Source organism: Mustela nigripes, chromosome 16 (genome assembly GCF_022355385.1).
Source record: "Mustela nigripes isolate SB6536 chromosome 16, MUSNIG.SB6536, whole genome shotgun sequence".
Taxonomy (NCBI): domain Eukaryota; kingdom Metazoa; phylum Chordata; class Mammalia; order Carnivora; family Mustelidae; genus Mustela; species Mustela nigripes.
In genome coordinates, this window is record NC_081572.1 from 45,838,418 (window position 1) to 45,859,438 (window position 21,021).

The window sequence follows — 21,021 nt, forward strand, 5'->3', positions numbered from 1 at the left end:
CAGCCCCGTGTAGTGAGTCGTAGGCCCTGGCTTCCCTGGCACTCAGGTGCACACACTGGTACGTGCACTGAGACAGGACCTTATCCGGAGTCACACACACAGTCACACCCACTCTCGGAAACACTGTCCCTAAAAAGCACAAACTTTTGTTTGACTTCTGCTGCCATGTTCTGTTGTAACAGCAATAAAGAGAGTTGCCAGTTCCAGAGCACTGGCTATTCTACCTCATTTCGTCCTCCCCACTGTCCTGTGAAGTCGCCCCTTCTGTTCTTTCCCTTTTACAGTGGAAGAAACCGAGGCTCAGGGTGGTACACTGACCTCCCCTGCCCTACAGGCGGTATAGGATGAAGGAGGACTCAGCCAAGGTTGTCTGGCTCCACAGGTTTTGTCATTATGTTTTCTCTCCCATTTTCTTTTTTTATGGAGCCCAGCGTGGGGCTTGAACTCACGACCCTGTGATCGAGACCCAAGTCTAAATCAAAGAGTCAGACACTTAACCGACAGAGCCACCCAGATGCCCCTGCTCTCTGGATCATACTTAATTTTGAGCACAAGCCCGAAGGCAGACCCAGTGGCACGCTCAGACACAGGTCCAGGCATGGAAGGATGGAATGGTGCTCTGCACTCACACGGACACACATCGATGCTGCTAGTCCCACTGAGGCTCGGGGGACACCTGGAGGGATCCAGATTGGGGGGGGTGGCTGCTGCCTCCATGTCAGGGGAGACAGGGCACTTCCTCTGTTCACACCTGAACCCAGGACTTCTCGGTGCTGTGGTGGAAGCCGCATCAGCCAGGGGGTTGGTTGGACACTCCGCCCCACTCCCCCTCCCACTTCCCCTTGGGACTGAGGTAGTTTCTGGTTTATAGGTCTGGGGGGGCTGTGTTATGAGACCATATGTCACATGACTATGCCTGATGCATTTTGGTCTCCCAATCTGGGGTCCAAGTTCCTCGGAGTGAACTGTGGGACCCAGGCTCTGTTCGGGGGGCGGGCCCCAGTGATGTCAACATGTCCTGCCTCCTGAATGGTATGGGTTCAGGAATTTGTGTCTGAGACAGGAATACTGTTGGGAGGCTAATTCAGTCAAAAATCCGTTTTGCCTTTATCTTTTTCTTGATCTTTTAGTCAACTGTGAGTACAGAGTAAGCGCCAATGCATCGGCTGTGGTGGGCCTCACGCGTACAGAAGAATGTGGGGCGACGGTGCCCTGCGTGCCACCTCTTGGGTTAGCTATCCAGAACTCACAGCTCACACCCTCAGTCAAGGTCAGAAGAGGCAGCCACGTTCTTGAGTGGTTGTGTAATAAATAAGGCAGTTGGAGAGAGGGCCAAGCACTACTGGAGCGATTACTGATTACACAGCGGGGAAACAACACAATTGAATGGGAAGTCGTGTATGGATTGCAGATTCTGTATACCAAGCTGAAGTAAGGAGATTTGGCTAAAGAAGAGGAAGGGGAAGTAGGTGTCGACGCTGGTGGGGGGTCTGAAGGGGACACCTGGAAGCTTTGAGGGCTGCCTCTGTACAGTGCCTGCTTGTACCTCCAAACATGTCATGCCCTTTGAACATAGGCTCATCACTAGCATTTCTCTCACCTGACACAGCAGGGTCATTTTTGGCTCACAGTTTGGGCAGGAGGGGGAAGACAGAAGACAAGAAACTTGGCTCCTATAACTGGGTCAGAGTTGGCACAGAGAAAGCAAGAGCATGGGGTGTTCATGCCTTTGAACTGTGAACAGCACTGAGGTCTACTGTGGGAGAAAGAGAGCTGTTTGTTTAGCTAATGAATATTCATTGGGCACCTACTTTGTGCCAGGCGCTGATTTGGGAGCTGGGGATCCTGCTTCTGTCACTCAGTAATGACGTTCCTTGGATAAAACTCCCGAACGTCTCTGAGATTCTGTTTTCCCATCTGGAAAGTGAAGATAATGAAAGCCCCTACGTCATAGGGATATTTGAGGGTTGAATGCATTCACATGAAAAGTGCTTAGCACAGTCCTTACTGCTCATGGCTGTTACTGAAGACACTGAGAGTGGTTACGGGATTCAGGGCCTGGTCCCTGTGCCCAAGGAGCTCACAGTGTGTGGGTGACAGACGTTCAACAGCTAACTGCAAAGCTTGGGATGTGAGGCAATGCTGGTAGAGATATGGGAGGAGCAGAGAATTCTTCTTTGTGGAATCAGGCAATGCTTTCTGAAGGAGGTAGCATTTGTCGGTTGAAAAGGAATCCCACAAGAGGGGAGAGTTGTAGGGGGACATTTCAGGGCATAAGGGCAAAGTCATGGGATTGGCAAATGTATGGAGCTATTTGAGAAACAGTGAGTCAGGTACTGAGGTGAGTGTGGGGTATGCTCAGGGAGTGTGGGGGTGTCTCCGATGTGGGACTAAGGAGGGGATGGGAGCCCCAGGTTAGGGGGAGGGAGAGCCCCTGGGAAGGCAGCTTTGGCAGTCCTGGGGTGGAACTGGGAGGTGAGGACACTTGCTCCTGAGGAAACTGGAGGCAGGGACTGGGGCTGGAGGGGAGGGCCCTGGCCAGGGCCATGTGTAGGGGAATCTTCAGAGCAGGTGTCTGGTCCACGTGGGGTCTGTCTGTGTGAGTGGGGGAGTCCCAGAGAAGCTGGGAGTCCCATGAAGCTAGGCTTCATGCCTTGAAGATTTGCAGAGTTGTCCTGTGGGTCACCAAGCCGGGAGTACAGGAGGGAAACCCAGTTTTCATGGGGAAGTTAATGACTTTGGCTTTGAACAGGGGAGTTTGAAGAGCTTGTGGCCCATCTCCATGGAGTTTAAAGTTGGGTTCTTGAGCTCAGGGTAGCTCAGCTAAGTGAATATGGAGCCAGTTCATACAAAAGTAGACTGTTAAGATCTAGATGAGCCTCGTGGTACTTTCTAATGAGGGAGGCAGACAGGAACATAATAGAGAACCTGGGTGGTTTCAGATAACACCCAGTCCTGTGAAGGAAGCAGGACAGTGAGGTGAATAAGGGGCATGCACAGGGGATACTTTGGATGGTCAGAAATAATCCCTTCATTGAAATGACATTTGAGTGAAGACCTTGAGTGAAGAGAAGGGGCCAGCCACGAGGAGCATCCCAGGCAGTGGGAACAGGATGTATGTATTGAGGCGGGAACAGGCTTGGAGGCTTGGAGGTGGGAAGATGCAGAAGGAGGGTGGGAAATGGGTTAAGACCTGTCAGGCTTGACCCCTGCCTGGTGGGCAAGATGGGAGAACACATAGTTCTCCCCCACGCCAGCAGGTGGCGCTGTTAGCACAGACTGCCTGCTCTCCTGGCGGCCACGAGGGCAGAAGGGAGAACAGGTGCCTTGCGCTCGCTCAGGTTTAGAACTTGGGATGCGTTCTCTTCTTGCTCTCTGGGGAGATGAGGTCTACGCACGAGGGAGCCCTGGCCAGGGCCAGAAGAGCGGGTGACGATTTCCTGACTGTTGTGCTCCCTCTGCTGTGTCATTTTCAGTGTTTCTTTGCTCATCTTCTCTGTTGGTGACTGTTCCCTCCCCATTTCTGGGTATCTGCATCTTTTCCATCTCTCTTTGCTCTTCTGTCTTGCTCTCTCTCAGTCTCTGCTCCTCCCCTCTCCCATTGCTCCTGGTGCAGCTGGTTCCTGTCTCAGTGATTAATTACTTGCTTTCTTCAGATGGAGGGTGTGGTGAGTTAGGGCTAGGAAGGCATTTTTTTTTTTTTTTTTTAATCTCTCTGCCTACCGCCTCCTTCTCGGGGCTTCAGTTCTCTACGAAGGGAAAGGCCAGCGACCCCCATCAACAGAGAATGTTTCTGGGGGGCCCCTCACTCTAGAACCCCTTGGGACCCCTCCCGGTGCCTCGTCCAGCTCACCTGTAGCACTCCAGCAAGTGGCACTGGTCTCACATCACCCCTGGTGGTGGGAACCTGGGCTTGACCCAAGAAGGGAGAGCTGGACAGCAAAAGGGATCACATGAATCAGTGGAAGAGCTCCATAGAGACTGTCAGGGAAAGGTCATTTTATGCCACAGAGATAAAGCAACCTCCACCCCTCCCTCCATGCTTCAGACATGCCCTTTGAGTGATTTCTCAGACTGAACTGGCTGCAGCCTGGTGTTGACCTCCTGGCCCATCTGGCAGGATCAAGGCTGTTGGGTGAGCAGAGTGCTTAAGAGCTTGGTTTCTTAAAGCCCCCTGCCCAGTGGGGAGTCCAGCTCTGTACCTTACCTGAAACCATGGGCAAATGGCTTCACCTTTCCATCTCTCAGCTTCTAAGTCTGTAAAATGGGAGTATTAAGAGTAATACCACACAGATTGTCATGATGATTAATTCAGTCAACAAGTGTAAAGTGCTTCCAACAGTACACATGGTAAATGCAATGAAATTGCTTGTTAAAATAACATTTATTAATGATTAATAAAGCTTATACTTGTAATACATTAGTAATTAATTGATATTAATATTAATATAATAACAGCAATAGAATGGTAACGTCTTCTTAGTAAGACTATAGAGGGCTTTCTGGTCTCCCTAGAAGGCAGGACTGAGACATTTGCTTCCAGAAGACCTCAGCTTCCTGGGCTTGTGCTTATATACAAAAATCATTATCCATGTGTGCGCGTCTGTGTGTTTACTGGAAAGATGACATCACATGATGTTAAAGAAAACATGGCTCAGTGGGTAGAGCATGCGATGCTTAATCTCAGAGTTGTGAGTTCAAACCTGCGTTGGGTGTGGAGCCTACTTAAAAAATACAAGAAGTAGGGTGCCTTGGTGGCTCAGTGGGTTAAAGCCTCTGCCTTTGGATCCTGAGATCGAGCCCCGAATTGGGCTCTCTGCTTGGTGGGGAACCTGTTTCCTCCTCTCTCTCTGCCTGCCTCTCTGCCTACTTGTGAGCTCTGTCTGTCAAATAAATAAAATCTTAAAAAAAATACAAGAAGTAAAAGAAAACATGAGAAAAGTGAAGCAAAAAGCTCCTGTGATTAATCTTTTCTCCCTCATGGAAATTATTCCCAGGTTTGCACCGATGTAGGCCAGTGGTTACCAAAGGGGACCATCTGGGGGTATTTGTTAAAATTCAGATTCCTGGACTTCACCCCAGATGTGTTGTACTGGAATTTGGAGGGTGGACCTGGGACCTGCAGCTTTCATGATGGCTGCAGACTGTGCTTGGGCACATGGAGTGTGGGGCTCCCCTTGGAAACTCTGAGCATCAGTGGCTTTCACCTGTGCTGTCTGCCGATCTCATCACCCGAAGGCTGGTCACCTGCACTCAGTTGTCATTGTCCTGAGTTGGGAGAGGTATCGAGGAGCATCCCAAGGGAGGCGGCTCACGGTGTACCCAGCAGCCTTGTCTCCAGGGCATAAATAAATGAACTGATCTCTTATTAGTTGACATTTAGGTTGCTTCAAGTTCTCCATCCCCAGAAATGCCAAAGGAACACCCATTTTGATGAAAGTAGTTTCTTGAGTGTGCAGAATTTATTTCCTTGGGCTATATATTCCTGAGGGTGGAATAACTGGCCCTAAGGGTCTGGACCTCTGTTTTTATGAGTATTGCTAAGTGTTTCCACTATGCTGTCTAAAGTATTGTGGTTATCCTGACTGATACTATTTAACTATTTACTTATAATTTCCTTTGAATAGTAGATGTATTTACATGTATTTGGTTCAAAAAGCAAATTGACATAAAAATATATACAGTGAGAAGATTGCCTCTTACTACGAACGAGTCCACCCTGTTACCTCCTTAAATCCACTTAAGAGGTCCTTTCCAGTCCTTCTGTATAAATTCCTATATAATATGAACATATATACTTCTTTTTAAAGATTTTATTTATTTGACAAAGTAAGTGAGAGAGAGAGAAAGAACGATCGAGGGGAAGGAGCACAGGCAGAGAGAGAAGCAGGCTCTCCCCTGAGCAGGGACCCTGACATGGGGCTTGATCTCACGACCCTGGGGTCATGATCTGAGCTGAAGGTAGACACTTAACTGACTGAGCCACTCAGGTGCCCCAGGCTGAGATCACTCTTTGTAACCATTGCATAGTAGCTAGTTTGTGAATCTATCACATTCTGCTTACCTGTTTTCCCTCTAAACAATTGTTCCTGATGTTTTTTAACTCTTATAGAAAGTGCTCCAACGAACATGCTTGTACATGTTCAGTATACATGCTTGTGCATGGGGGAATATGTTTCTAGACATGAGTAAAGCTTAGGGGTGATACTGCTGGGGGTAGGGTAGGTGACTTCTTTTAGCCATACTGCTAAATTGTCAACAGCTTTTATTCCACCACGGGTGGGTGTGGACGTTCACCAGTCTGTTGGGTGAAATGTCCTTTTTGTTAGGATCTCATTTCTCTGATTTCTCATTCTCTTGAGTCTCTCCAGTTGTGCACTGCCCACCACACCATCCGCCCCGAGCAGCACAGTCCTCTCTAAGTCAGTGGATTGTGGCCCTCTGAATTGTCTGCATGTATCTGGGATCTTCGCAGGAAGCTTCTTTTGTGGAGAATATCTTCCACCCCTCCCTTTTCTGAAGCCCCAGGAGTCCAGAGAGCCTTACTGACAGGAGAGATGGCTGGCAAGTTGTCATTAGATTGAATGCAGTGACCTCCCAGTCACGTTCAGAGGGGCTGGCTATGGTTTTTCACCTTGTCATGGTTACAAGACACCAGTCCCACCCTGCAGGTGCCTTGGGGGGAAGCCACAGCTTAGAGCCCAGCTACATTTTCTTTGCTGATAAAACTGAGAGGTCAGATCTTACTGGGCTGGTCTAGGGTGTTGTCTGCCCATCTTAAGGTCAAGTTCTAAGAACTGGGTCCCCTGAGAGGCCTAGAACTAACAACTGGGGAGAGAGGGGGTGACCTAGGAGACCGCTCCTATCACCAATACCTTGGAAAGGACCATCTCATCTTAGCCTCTGTCTTTAGTTCTTTTTTCAGGTGCCCCTTTAGCCCTCATCTTACAGCAGAGAATACAGACTAGGGAAGGGACCTACAGATAACAAGAGGAGAGATCTGGTCCATTTGTCAGTGGTTCTGTCTCTCTTTGTCTGTATAAGGATGGTAAGGTAGAGACAAGTTGTGGACATCAGGACACCTTACATCTAAATACTCAACAAAGGGGCCCCTGGGTGGCTCAGTCGTTAAACATCTGCCTTCAGCTTGGGTCGTGGACCCAGGGTCCTGGGATCGAGTCCCACATCGGGCTCCCTGCTCAGTGGAGAGCCTGCTTCTCCCTTTCCCTCTGCCTGCTGCTCTGCCTACTTGTGCTCTCTCTCCATCTCTCTAATAATTAAATAAAATCTTTAAAAAATTTTTAAAAAAATACTCACCAAAACCTCACCAATAATAAATACTATTCTCTGATGTAACCACAATAGTATTATCACACATAAGCAAATTAATATTAATGTAATAAGATAATTTACCATACAGTCTCTGTATAAATGTTTCCAGTTGTTCCAAGTTTGAATATGGATCATGTAGTAGGTGATATTATTGACTTTTTGTTAGTGGCCACTGCACTGGGTTGTCACACTTCTTTAGATTCCTTAAATATAGAACAGCAGACTTGGCAAAGTGGTTCTATAGAATGTCCCACATTTTGGATTTGTTGGTCTGTTCCCCCTCCCTCCTTTTTTAAACATCTTCCTTGAATAGTCCTTGATCTTATTGAAGAAAGATGAAATGAGTGACCTGCATGCTGGCAGCAGAGAGGAAGAGAGAAATTCCTGGTTTATTCTCAGGGTCAGAATTGTGCCATTTGCTTTCCCCTTGATAGGGTTGAGGACTCTCCATGAACTGTCCCCAAGCCTGTCGCTCATTGGGTGGGTTGGTGCACCCAGGTCTGTTTGTATTGGAGAAGCAGTTTCGGGGGTTCTTCCCAGGAAGCCTTCTCCATGGTCCACCTTGGGGGTTGGTCCCCTGGGGTGAGGGAGTGATCTGGCCCTCTTACTTGTTAAAGCTTAATTTTGCCCCCCCATGTGTGTCCTTACCCATTGGGTACAGATCTACGTTAGTTAACTAGGTCACTCATGACAGAAACCTAGTTCACATTGGCTTAGGGAAAAAAAAAAAAGACATCAAAAGGAAAAACAAATCCAAAAAAGTTCTTGTAATGGATACCTTTATGAAAACTCGGCTTCAGGAATGGCTGGATTCAGGTAGGTCAGAAAATATTAGTCTGTTTGGCTCTGGTTTCCTCCACATTCACTTCATTTGTAGGCAGCTCTCCTCTCATAACACAGCCACCAAATCTGGAAGCTCCAAGGTTAGTAAGCTGCTTCTCCCTGTGATGCCAGCAAAGATTCAGGTGTTCACTCTGGACTTACCAGGTTAATGTGCTCTTCCCTAAAGTGATCACTGTGGCTTAGTGAATGGAATACATGGATTGGTCAGGCCTGGACCATGGTACCCACCTGAGAGTTCAGAATGGGTAGGTTGGGAGAAGCACAGCCCCACCTGAGTAACAAAAAACAACAATGGTGTCAGAGTGCTTTCCAAGGTCTGTCAACCAGGGGGGCCTGGGTACTGAACAGGCAGAAATCTGGTGAAAGGCTTGGGGAGCCTCTGGCCCAATCACTACCTACTCTCCTGGAGTCTCCAGTACTCTTCATTTTGGATTTTGTGGGGGTCAGTATCTATGGGGATCATTTGTGGCTGGTTCCCAGCTCTGCTTCTTAGTAGCTGTGTGATCCTGGATAGGAGCATTAACCTCTCTGTGTCTAAGTTTACTCATCTAGCAAATGGGGAGGATATATATATATATATTTTGAAGATTTTATTTATTTAGTTGAAAGAGAAAGAGAGATAAGGAGAGAGAGAGTGTGTGTGAGCGAGGGGTGGGAGAGGGGCAGAGGGAGAGGGAGAAGCATACTCCCCTCTGAGCAGGGACCTGAGCCGAAGGCAGATGCTTAACTGACTGAGTCACCCAGGCTTCTCAGGATGAGCAACACCTGCCCTCAGAGCTGTTCCTGGACAGGAACAGCTGGGATGGTGACCTACACTAGGCTGTGGACACCTCAGGACTGGTGGGGTGATTTCTTCACGGGGAATCATCTGAGCCCTTAGCTCATTCTCTGAGTTCCATGTGGGGAGAGGAAGAAGGTAGAAACGCACGGGCTGATTCCAAAGTTGGAACTGGGAAAAGTGACATTAGATGGTACAGGGACACAGCATGGCTTGGCACTGGTCACTGGAGAGAAAGCCATCCCCTTTTTGGGTCTCTTTTGGAGCTCCTCACAACCTCAAGGAGAAAATCTCAGTTAGGTGCTAATATGTCTTTAACATCTCTGTAACATTTGCTATTCTTCCTTGTTAGTAGAGACTCAGGGCCTTGGGCAGGCTACAGTGTCCAGTGAGCTGAAATATAATAACCTTGTTTGATTTTTGTCATATTTACTTTCCTTTGGAGGGGGTTGTCAAATGATCCCATGTTGAAATATCTTCCTTAATAGTTCTTAACTAGTGGGGCATCCCACGGCCCCACTGTTGAGGTCACCTGTGGGGTTGGGAGGGTGATGGTATCAACATTGCAGCCCACAGACTGGGCAGTCCTTGGGGGCTCATCAGTGCTTCCAGAGAGTTCTCTGGCCGAAGATCAGTGCCGCATCTGTCGGGCATTGCTGACAGTCTCATCAAAAGTGATGTTTCCACTGTGCTTCATGTTTTCCTGCTTCTTTCAGTCTCTTGGTGGTTCCTTGAGGGCTTTGATAAGCAAGACAGAGGCAGAAGGTCCTACTTCAGTCTGGGCCTGTCTGTTGTGAATGGCCAGTTTCATGGTCATCCTCAGACCTTTCCAATCACCGGTTGCCTTGGCCACATCATCACCAGGCTTTTTGGGAGACAGCCGCAGGGGGCCCGGTCTCTGGGGCCAGGGCAGACAGACGTGGCACTGACTTCCCCACCGGTATGCCGCAGGTATATGACTTCGACTTCATTGGGCTTGAACTTAGGCCTCATGGTGGAGGTGGCTGGTGTCCGATGAACCAGATTCGGGACCACCTAAGAGAGTTGTACCTTTGCTGCATTTAACGCTTTTATTTTTCTTAGAGAAAACACTCTTAGAAAAACTCCCTCTAGGCTTGGCAGGAAATACGGTATTTTTGGAGCCCTCTCCTCCCTGGGGTTGTCTAAAAGCTGAGGTGGCTTTCAGGAACTCCAAAAGAAACCTTAGAGTTGGAGCAGCTGCCTTGCAGTTTCTAGACTCCCCAGGCTGCCCCAGCTTGATGCAGGGCCCTAAGAAGGCATCCTTTTAGCCACCCCATCTGAATCTTTCCATCTGTGAGGAGGGGAGGGTGGGTTTCTAACCCTGGGACCTCAGTGCTCTGCCTCACCTTACAGCCAGCCAAAACCCTTCTGTCAAGTCAAAAGCCTAAAGATCTTCTGGGGCCAAGGAAGCTCAGACTCCAGGACACAAGATCCTCCTGGAGGGCTACCCTTCCTTACTCCTATCTTACTCCTTCTCCACCGCCCACCCTCCCCACCCAGTGCTTCCATCCCTCCTCCCTTCCAATGATGTTTACTGAGCGTTGGAGTGGGTCAGATGCCATTCAGGGTGCATGGAAATGGTGGTGATGTCTGAGACATCCATGGTGTCTGCCTTTGTGCGGTTTATGGTCCACTGGGACAGAAAGACCAAACAACAAGTGAACAGACAAATCAATAAAAACAGAACAAACAAAACAAGCTAGGTCCCCCGTAACCAAGGGGATGTACTCTAGGTAAGTGCTCAACGAAGGCCTCTCTGGGGAGGAGGCATTCTTTTGCGACGGATCAACAGCCGAGAAAGCAGCTCAGTTGATTTCCCCATTGGATCTTTTGGGTACATTACACTGTCAATCCATTGTCCTGCCTCTGGGGCACCCATTGCTTTGCAGGGTGGGGTGGGTTGCAACTGTCTCTGTTCTAGACCCCTGCTTTCCCAGGTTGGTGAAGAGAGTGATTCTCATAACTGACATGGGGGTCATGTGAAGGTCACTGACGGCTTTGCCTGGAGACTATCTTAGGACACCCTTCCTTACATGTCCCCTGCCATGACAGATTTGACAGATGGTGTTCCCATAAAGCCAGCTCCTGAGCCTGGCTCCCCACAACTTTGAAATGGCTCTAATCTATTAAGAAGAAGAAGGGACGAATTGGGAGGCTTTGGTTCTTTAGTGATGAGCTGCAACCCATCATTTGTGACCCACGCAGTCCCTGATCCTGTCTCGTGACTGAGTGAAGAGGGCCGGGGCAAGGGAGGAAATGGATGGAAGCAAAGACTTTGGAGGCTTGGGTAAAAGGATCATCAACCCTGCACAGTTTTGGGACTTGGGAACTAAATGGGGTTTCTCTAAAGGTGGAGGGGAGTTGCTTACCCAAAGAGCGCAGGTTACAGCAGAAGTAATGCAGGCTAGATAGCTGGAAGGACTTTCCTGATGTAAAGAGCGAAAGAGCCCTGGAAAGCCTGCCTGGTAGAAAGCTTGCAAAGCTCAGACAGCTGCTCTCCAGGAGCCTCAGGGCTGGGTCCCACGGGGCAAAGCTCCAAGCCCTGGGAGTCTGTGTCAACACTGGAGATCAACTTTGTGTTTGTGTTTGAGGCTAAGAGGACTTAATGTCCGAGTGGGAAAGAGCTATTAACACATCAGTGAGTCCCAGTGCAGAGTCCGTTGTGAAGGAAGCACCTTTCGTGGAGCCGAAGAGCTTTGATTACCCCCACCCATGGGGCAGTTTCCTCTAGAAAGGAGTGTCCATCCTAAGGAAGCGAGAGATTAGCTCAGACAACAGAAAACAGATTAAGTTTTATCAGGGATCAGTAGATGGGGCCCTCACCTATGAAGTTTCTGGTTGACCAGGCTCATGAGCTGTCCGTGGTGCACACAGCAGTCCTCCTGGTGTTGACTCAGAGGTGACGTTGGTACTCCTGCCTGGTCTGGTGCCAGCAGCTCGGCATCCCAACCCTGCCTCTGCACACATGTGTGTGCATGCACGTGTACGTGTGTACACACGTAGACACAGACACATACCTTGGTGGAATGTGTGGTGCAGGGAATGCAGATGGACTGTGTGGGTACCTAAATCCTAGATTGACCTGAGGGTGTCTGTGTGTGTGTGTGTGTGTGTGTGTGTGTGTGTATGTGTTAAATACTTGCCTGCTCATACACAGCAGTGCCTCAGTCTTTCTAAAAACTCTTGCATATGGCAAATGCATACAAGTCAGGAGCAAAAAGGGTCTAAAGTGAGCTTCACCACAGCCCTCCAGTGCTCACTCTCACTGTTGTCAAGCTCAGTTCTTTGGTTTCCGGGTGAACAGTCACTGAGCGAGGATTCAAAACAACATAGTGAGCAAAGCCCCCCCACCCCTGCCAAGAGTACTTGTTAGGGGTGTCACAGGCATTTTCATTTAAAATGTCTGACAATTGGGCGCCTGGGTGGCTCAGTGTTTAAAGCCTCTGCCTTTGGCTCAGGTCATGATCTCGGGGTCCTGGGATCGAGTCCCGCATCGGGCTCTCTGCTCAGCAGGGAGCCTGCTTCCTCCTCTCTCTCTGCCTGCTTCTCTGTCTACTTGTGATTTCTGTCTGTCAAATAAATAAATAAAATCTTTAAAAAAAAAAAATAAAATGTCTGACAACGGGGCGCCTGGGTGGCTCAGTCTGTTAAGTGGCTGACTTCAGCTAAGGTCATGATCTCAGGGTCCTGGGATCGAGTCCCTGCTTCTTCCTCTCCCACTCCCCCTGCTTGTGTTTCCTCTCTCTCTCTCTCTATGTCTCTCTCTGTCAGATAGATAAAATCTTAAAAAAAAAAAAAGTTTGACCATAGCCATCTTTTTACTTAGAAAACAAAAATGGAGTCCTTATAAATTTGTATATAGTATAAAAACACAAAGATGACAATAAAAAACATCATTTACTTCCAGAGATAATCTGTTAACCTTTTCTTCCCACTATGAACATCTTCTCTTACTTTGATTATGGAAAATGTCAAGCACATACACGGTAAATAGAATCGTGCCCCCAGCAGCTAGTGCCGTGCCTGGGTCAGCCAGACCTCCACCCAGCCCACTCCTTACTGCGCTTACTGTTAATTTCAGTGTTTTGGGTGTAAAAGTTACATATATTGAAATGCACAGATCTTAATTGTACATTTTGGACAAATGGATTCCACCACCCTTTCCTGAAATAGAACATTTCTGTCTCTCCAGAAGCTTCCTTACCCCCAGAGGCAACCACTGCCCTAATTCTTACACCTTAGATTGTCTGTTTTAGAATTCATATAAATGCAATCATACCTTTTTTTGGTATCTAGCTTTTTTTTCACTCAGCATACTGTTTCAGAAAGTCATCCCTGTTTTTGCATGTCTTGGTATTTTGTTCCTTTTTACTACCAAGTGGTGTTCCGTGGTACGGATATTACACAGTTTGTTTTTGGACTGTCCATTTTATTTATTTTTGTTTATTTATTTAAGATTCTACTTATTGATTTGAGAGAGAGAGTGCGAGCGAGCGAGCGAGAGCATGAGCAGGGAGGAGAGGGAAAAGCCAGCTCCCTGTGAGCAGGGAACCTGGTATGGGGCTCGATCCCAGGACCCTGGGATCAGGACCTGAGCTGAAGGCAGACACTCAACCGACTGAGCCATGCAGGTGCTCCATAACGGAGTTTTAGCGTGGTACAGTGGTTGGTATTGATCATAATGGCTCTGAGCCACCAAGGAAAGGTTGCCTTTAAAAAGAACGAAAATGTGTAAGACTTTAGAGAGATTTTCGGCCAAGGTTATTACGCTAAGAGCAAGCAGGCACCAAAAAGTTTTGCAAGTCAGAGCTCTAGTTGTCTGGAAATCTCAGTTAGGCGTAATACGTCATTTCTCAAGGAAGCCAGAGACAGAAGGCGTGACTGGGTGTATAAAAGAGTATATAAATAATACATGTATAAGAAACCATTCTGTTCTTTGTAGATCCAAACAGAATAGGTTTTTGGAGAGTCTGCCGGTTCTTGCTTAGAACGATGTTGCTAAGCAATGTTGCTAATATTATGGAAAGACAGCTTTCCTCCTCACTTTTCCACTCAGTCTTGGGAAGTTGGGGAGTAGAAGTGGCTTTGGGTAGCTACAGCTGGCGAGGCTTGGTGATGTGACTTGGGGACCAGGAACCCCGGGTGTGAGAGGAGGTCCTCAGTGTGACAGGCTGCAGGCCACTCAGTCCTCAGCCTCTTCCGCTCCTGGTTCTCTGGGGGGAGCCCTGGGTGGCCACCATGCAAAATTTGCTTCATGTGCATCAGATATGTCACACACAGAAAAGTCCTCTCGAATGTTTCTATCGAGGGAAAAATTATAGTCATGCCACTTAGATTCATGGGTTCAGTCCTGATTGACGTCGTGCATGGCAGGCTCTGGATCCCAAACGACGTGCAGCCTGAAGGCTGGATCCCTGCCACAGAGTGGGATCTGTGGGTTTCCTCAGGCACAGTTTCCTTTCCTTGGAGCTCGGAAATGCCACACAAGTTACCAAGATCCGTTTCCAAAATCTGAGCCAGTTTCTAGGCAGATCCTCTGTTTAGTATGAAATGTGTGGCTCCAGGAAAGTACAGCTGTTGCCAGGGCTCCTGAGACTTGTCTTTGCGGCCTCCCTGATGGGCCTGGGCATCACCTGGTGCAGTCACTGAAGGAACGTGTTGTGGTATGGGCCCCCTTGGGGGCTGCTGGTGGGCTCTGAGAGGGGACATTGGGAACTGGGAGGAGAGGCAGTTCATTGGGTGTTGGCAAAGACCCCTCCTGCATCTCTCTTTTCAAAGTAGGAATGGTGGGCGCATGAGAGAGTCAGTGAAACATCTGACTCTTGGTTGTGGCTCAGGCCTTGATCTGAGGGTTGTGAGTTCAAGCCCTGTGCTGGGCTCCATGCTGGGCATAGAGCCTACTTAAAAACAGAACAAAGTATAAATGGCTTCCACACCTCAGACCTTTCCAGTCTTTCCCTCCTCTCTCTTTCCCTCCCTCTTTTTCCCTCTGGAGCACCCCCCACCCCCACCCTTCTCCCCTTTTTTCTCTTCTTCCTGGTCTAGTAACCCAGAGACACAACTGTAATGAGGCCCAGCAGGGGGCGCTGATGTACCTGCCAAGAATGAATGTCATCCTGTTGCCTAGAGCACAGGTGTGGGTGTTCCATAGAAGTGAGAGTGAGAGAGGCTTCAGAGTGATTTCGCCGAGCTGCTGTATATGCGGATGTGCCCCAAAGGCAGAAGAGAGTGGCAGTCCTGGCCTGTCCTGAGTGGGCCTAAGGTTATGCGATCCATAGGGTGGTTGGAGAAGCTGTCCCCTGCAGAAGGGGAGGGGCGAGGCGTCTGAAAGAAGTCTGGTTTTCATAGAAGGCCCCACCCCGCTGGCTTCCCAGCCCCTCTTTGCTGCCTATCTTTTCCCAGTCCTAGCCAAGAAGGGGTTGCAGTCATTTTCCAGAAGCATGGAGGTCCCAGAGCTCGAGGGGGCATGGGGTGGAGAAGGAGCCCTTGCTCCTGTTTCTCTCTGAGACTTGGGCGCTGGGCTAAGTCCCAGTTTCACACGGATGTGTCTCCTGGAGCGGGTTCCCAGGCACAGAAGGCTCTTTTCTTTAGGATCAAGCATGCGTGTCTGTCTGTCTCACCCCACTGGCCCCTTAGGAACGAGGTGTGCAGCTGTCTGCCCTCTGTTCATGATTAACTTCCCTGTGGTGCCCTCCTCCGACTCCCACCCAGGTCCCTTCAGCTTTTGGGCTTACCCCCAGTGGGGCAGAGACCCAGGTTGGCAGCTGCCTGGCACTTTGTCTCAGGGACTGGGGGTTTGGGGGTGGGGTGGGGGTGGGCGGGAACCGACCTTTGAGGTTCTGTGAGCTGGGACACTGCTAGGGATAGACTGCTGGTAAAGATTGGGAGACCCCTTTCCTGCAGTCCTCCCTGACCTCCTTTGCTCTGGTCTGCTTCTGTCCAGCCTTCTCTGTTGACTCACTGATGTGAAAAATGTTCCCTTTCTTTCTTTTTTTTTAAAGATTTTATTTATTTATATGACAGAGAGACAGCAAGAGAGGGAACACAGCAGGGGGAGTGGGAGAGGGAGAAGCAGGCTTCCTGTGGAGCAGGGAGCCTAATGTGGGGCTCAGGATCCCAGGACCCTGTGGTCATGACCTGAGTCGAAGGCAGACGTTTAACGACTGAACCACCTGGGTAAGCCACCCGGGTGCCCCGAAAAGTGTTCCCTTTTGATTCTCTTTCAAACTTTGTGATTTCTTTAAAGACCATGTCTTTGTTTGGTGCAAGTGCTTTGGCTAACACCTAACACTTGCCTCTTTTTTCTCTTAACAAAGTTGTTTGAAGCTCAGAGACTTGGTCAGGCAATAATATTGAGCTAGATTTTAATAAGTTTGTATTTGTTTTCATGATATGAATGACAAGCGATCATAAGTTTTCATTTAGGGCAGTAATGTTTTCTTTTAAAAGTAATTAAGTTAAAAAGTGAGTTGATTTAATTAAGGGGAAATAATATTAAATGACGGGGTATGTGATGTTGAGCCAAAAAATGGTGAAGGGGGTATGTGAATGGCCTAATTTTGGGGAACTGTGGCTGGGTCACACTGCACCAGGTAGCCTGGCATGGGGTTGTTTCGTGGTTCCTGTGTGTTAGAGCAATGTTTGTTTTAGGTGGTCTTCTCTTTCTCACTTACCTTAGTCCCTCTGCACAAAGTACTTAATAAATGTTGGTGGGATGGGGAAGTCTAGCATGGATGGCCATTGCATTCTCTGCCTTATACTAGGGAGATGGAGGGGTGCCCCCTTTCCACCAGCACCTGGTGCCCCATTGGGGCACACACCCTATGTCAGTTCTTCTCATTCTCCATGCAGGCTTCATCTTCACTTCAGAACTGAAAGGCAGACGGTCGCGGGGCAGCTTGTTATGCTTTGGTGTTTTGGTGCACGGTATGGACAGAAGGAAGGGCTTCCTCACTGTCAGCAAACTTCTACCTCTAGGGCCTCAGGAATCAGATCAGGTTTTGGTCTTTTAGGGACAACCTTGTGTTTGCAGCCACGTTGGGGCTGGAAATATTGGGGTTGTAGAGGAACTGAGAGAGCCTGGAACCCTAGAACAAGAAGGATAACCTGCTTGATGGAAAAGTTTTTTTTGCCTTCATTCCAGTGCCCTGTTGCTCACTGATGCACTTGACCTGAAATACCTCCCAGGTGGTGGGGAATGGGCTGGAGCCACCCCATACTCACTCACCTGGGAAAGGGTCAGGCCTTGCACTGGAATGCAGCTTGCTTCTATGTGTGGGTGGATATTCACCCATGCTGGGCTAGACCTATGGCCAGTGCCCCCATCACCCTCTGAGTTCTGAAATAGTCCATCAGTTAACTTGTCAGTTTCATGTTCTATGGTAGGCAAAAGCCCTGAGCTGCTTGTGCTTGTGCTCTGCCTTCTAACCCCCTGAGGACACTCATTTCCCCATTCTTTTTCCAGACTGATTCTCCAGTCCCTACTGGTGTACTCCTTGCAGCAGGCCTAGCTGCAGTCCCAGGGGTGGGGCTGGGGTCACTCACTCTCTGGCTATAAATAAATGTCCATGGCTATCTCTGTGATGCCCCCCCACCATCCAGGCAGGCCCAGGAGGGCCTGGGCCATTGCTAATGGATGCTTCATAAATAAACCATGCACAATTTTGGCAGCATCCTGGTGTTCCCTCCTCTCTACCCCAGCTCCAGTGCCAGCGAGAAAATGTGCCCACTGGAGAGGTGGGGTTGAGGCCTCAGGCCCTGGAATTCATTTCCAACCCTGTCCCTCTCCAGTAAGTCCCTTTCCCTGCCTGATTCTCTGTGCTTGCACGAACACCAGGCTATCTGAAAAGCAAAAACAAAACAACAGAACCCACAACAAGGCAAACTGCCTCAGGACCTTTATGGTCCCAAAGGGCTGTTTCTGAAGATGGACTAATTGGGCTTATTTTCATTCCCTCCAGCCCTCTGCCCAAGTCCCTTCTGTGGGGGAGGGAGAAGCAAAGCCAGTGTGGATGTTGGAGGGAGTGGTGGTGATGATGGTGAGAAGGGGCTAGGTTTCGTGGCCCCAGATGGAAGTGAGTGAGTGAGAGGCTTCTGAGCAGCCCCGTCCACATCAGGGACTCAGCCCTGGCCCATTCCCTACGAACTGGCCAGTGACCTTTCCTTAGGTTCTGAAGCGAAGATGAAGCTTGCATGGGGTATGCGGGAGGAAGGGAAGAACTGATATGGGGTGTCTGTGAGGTGCTGGTGGGGTGGGGGCTCCCCTTGGTTCCCTGGCAACCCGGGACGCCAGGCAGAGGTGTATCCTCGGTGAAATGGATCATTGACCCCGTGGTGTGTCAGGCTTCCAGGGCAGGGGAAACAAAGGTTAACGGGGGACTGACTCCAGCTCAGGTAGCGCCGCCCTTGCTGGAGCAGTCCCCTCCTGCCCCCTTCAGCCTCCCAGGACAGCCGCTTCCCGGGGAAAGGTAGAAGGTAGATCCCGCTGAGTCAAAACGCCTGGGCGCTTCAGGCCGGGGAAGGTGGGCGCTGGGTGCGGGGTGCCCTCTCTACCCGCCTGGCCCCGGGCCGGGAGAGGCCAGCGGCGGTGCCGTGTGCGAAGGCAGTTTCGCACGGGCTGAGGACACGCGTTTCGTCTCGGTGGATGTTTTTTCTCCCTGTTTTAAAGATAGTGACAGCATTGGAGAAGTATCCCGGCGGGCCGGGCTGGGAGAGAGCACGTCAGCCGCCTTTGCCTGGGGAGGGAGCCCGGGGCCCCGCCAGCGGAGGCGGGGACGGGGGAGCGCAGAGGAGGGGACGGAGAGGGAGCGGCGAGAGAAGGGGGGGGTGCGGCTGCCCGCCAGGAGAGGAAGGGAGGGAGCCCAGGCGCGGAGCAGAGGGCGAACGCGGTGCCGAGCCCCCCCCCCCCCCACTCGTGGCAGGGCCGCCTGCACCGCCCGCAGCCGGGGTGCCGGGGCCCGGGGCACGGGAGGCGGGGCCGGGGCGGGGTCCCGGCGCGGGCGGCGCGTCGGAGCTGGAGCCGGAGCCGGAGCCCCGGAGCCGCCCGTCCGGGCCGCGCCCGGAGCGAGCGTTGGAAATGCCTGCGCTGGGAGAGCGGGCGCCGGCCGCCCGGCAGGCTCCGAGGAGACGCTGAAGGTCGCCGGGAAGTGAGCGCCCGGTCACCTGACCCCCGGGGCGCACCTAGGCGGGGCGGGGCCCATGAGAGGCGGGCGGCCGGGGGCCGGGGCGCAGGGGCTGGGAGCCGTCGGCGTGGAGCGCGTGGAGCCGGGCGGACGGGGGCGCGCTGCGGGCGGGCGAGGGCGCGGCCGGGCACCGCCGGTGGCCTCGCCATGTCCCAGCCCGCGGGGAGGATGCATTGCCGAAAGGCAGGGATCCGCGCGGCGGTGGTGCTCATCGGACTCCTGCACAAATCGCGAAAACAGAATAAAGAGAAAAGGTAAAGGCTGGCAGCGCCGCCTCCCCCTTCCCTCCACTCTCATGCTAAATCCCCGTTTTCTTTGGGATGGACTTTTCCAAAAGGGCCTTTGGCCCCGAGTTGGTTGGGAAAAACCTCTGTTCTGTGCACTGTCGGGGGAGCAACTCAGGAGCTTCGCCCCGGACATTGGCTGTTGGGAGAAAGCTGAGGCAGGACTTTGACTGGGTCGGAGGGAGGCTGGGAGGGCCCTTCGGGCTCCATCATCAACAGAGGGGCACCAAGTGTTTCGTCCCCATTCCCGTTTGCCCATTTCGTTCTTATTTGCCCATCGCAGCGCCCTTTCCAAAGCCTGCAGCGTGGGTAGCGTTGATCCGACCTGGGTGACAGTCCTTGGCTTAGCCCCAAGTGGCCCAATGCGCCGAGATGCCGTTTGCTTCTCTGCAACTTGGCTGAGCCTGTGAGGTGCCCGCCAGGCTGGGATCCGCTTGCCTTGCACACAGTGCGGGCAGGCAAGGAGCAAGTTTGGAGCCCCCTTCCCCCTTTTTTGGATTTTTTTTTTCTCTTTCCATCTTCACCTTTCTTGGGTTTACTGTACTAATTGTTTGCTCCTGGATGTTGGAAATTGTCCTCTTGAGCTGACCTGTGGGGAAAAGAGGTAGGGGTTTGGGGCCAGCAAAGGAGCTTCTGGGACAGCTTCCCGGGCTCCAGTCCCTTGTTGCAGGCTTGATGTCCTCAAAACCCAAGGGAGCTGCTTACACCCGCTGGCACCCACTCACTTCTCTGCCAGGGTACACGAGCCCAAAGCTGCCCGGCAACTGGGCTTCATCAGAGCTGACTGTCCACAGAGATATTGTAAGGATTTGGGGTGACTCCAGTGGCTCTGCTGGGTCCTGATTTGCAGATGAGTTTGAAGTGGTTAGTGCTGTGCTCTGCATTAGGCAAAGGCTAAGACAAGGACAGTGGAGCCAGAGATACCTGGGTGGTGACAGGTGACCCCTGGGCTTGCCCAGAAGCTGGGTATGCCTGGTGAGGGGGAGTGGAGGGCAATGGATTAGAGCACTTTGAGAAGCTGGCATGGGTTGCCTCTGTGGTGTAGTTGCCCCTCATCCCTCTTGTCCCCCTCCTATGATGCAGTCTGATTCGATGTTTCCCATAGCTAAGGTGACTAGCCAGTGAAATGACTTCAGGTGGTTAAGCATGAAATAACATTGAGTCACCCAGTGAGAAGGTTCTTCCCTTTTCAGTTCTCTACTAATGCATGTGATTTCTTCAAGGGGAAAGTTTCAGGTTGGTGCTAGTCTGGCTTTAACACCCTCTTAACACTTACTGATCTCTCTCATAACAAAGAGAAAGCAGACCTCTGGCTCTGGGCCTTAAAGTGGGGAGCAGTGCCTGCCTACAATTTAGGTTGTTTTTATGCTATTTATTTTTAGAATTCTCTCCTTGTCATGGCCAGTGGTCCTGATATAAAGCATCACTTTAAATTAAATGTATAAAGTCCCAAGAATGAGTCCATTTAATTGAAAGAGTGATAGTACAAATGGTATAGGGTGTGGCAGAAATCCTGCAAGTGATGTTAGGGAATGGCTGATGCCGGGGACAAACCTTTCTAGCAGTAAAGCTATCAGCAGGA

General features: G+C 50.5%; 1 protein-coding gene and 1 pseudogene across 7 annotated transcripts in view; one reads left to right on the top strand and one right to left on the bottom strand.

Moving 5' to 3' along the window:
* RAP1GAP2 (RAP1 GTPase activating protein 2) overlaps positions 1 to 21,021 on the top strand; it is a 230,349-nt gene that overhangs the window by 64,606 nt on the left and 144,722 nt on the right. Inside the window, exon 1 of one of the 7 annotated variants that reach the window (XM_059379935.1) lies at positions 19,246 to 19,409. The exons of the other annotated variants lie outside the window; for them this stretch is intronic. Within the exon in view, the coding sequence (XP_059235918.1) occupies positions 19,303 to 19,409 (107 nt within the window). The 5' untranslated portion in view covers positions 19,246 to 19,302. Of the gene's footprint in view, positions 1 to 19,245; positions 19,410 to 21,021 lie in introns of those variants that run through there. 7 annotated transcript variants of the gene reach the window in all.
* LOC132003870 (large ribosomal subunit protein uL11-like) lies at positions 9,445 to 9,987 on the bottom strand (annotated as a pseudogene).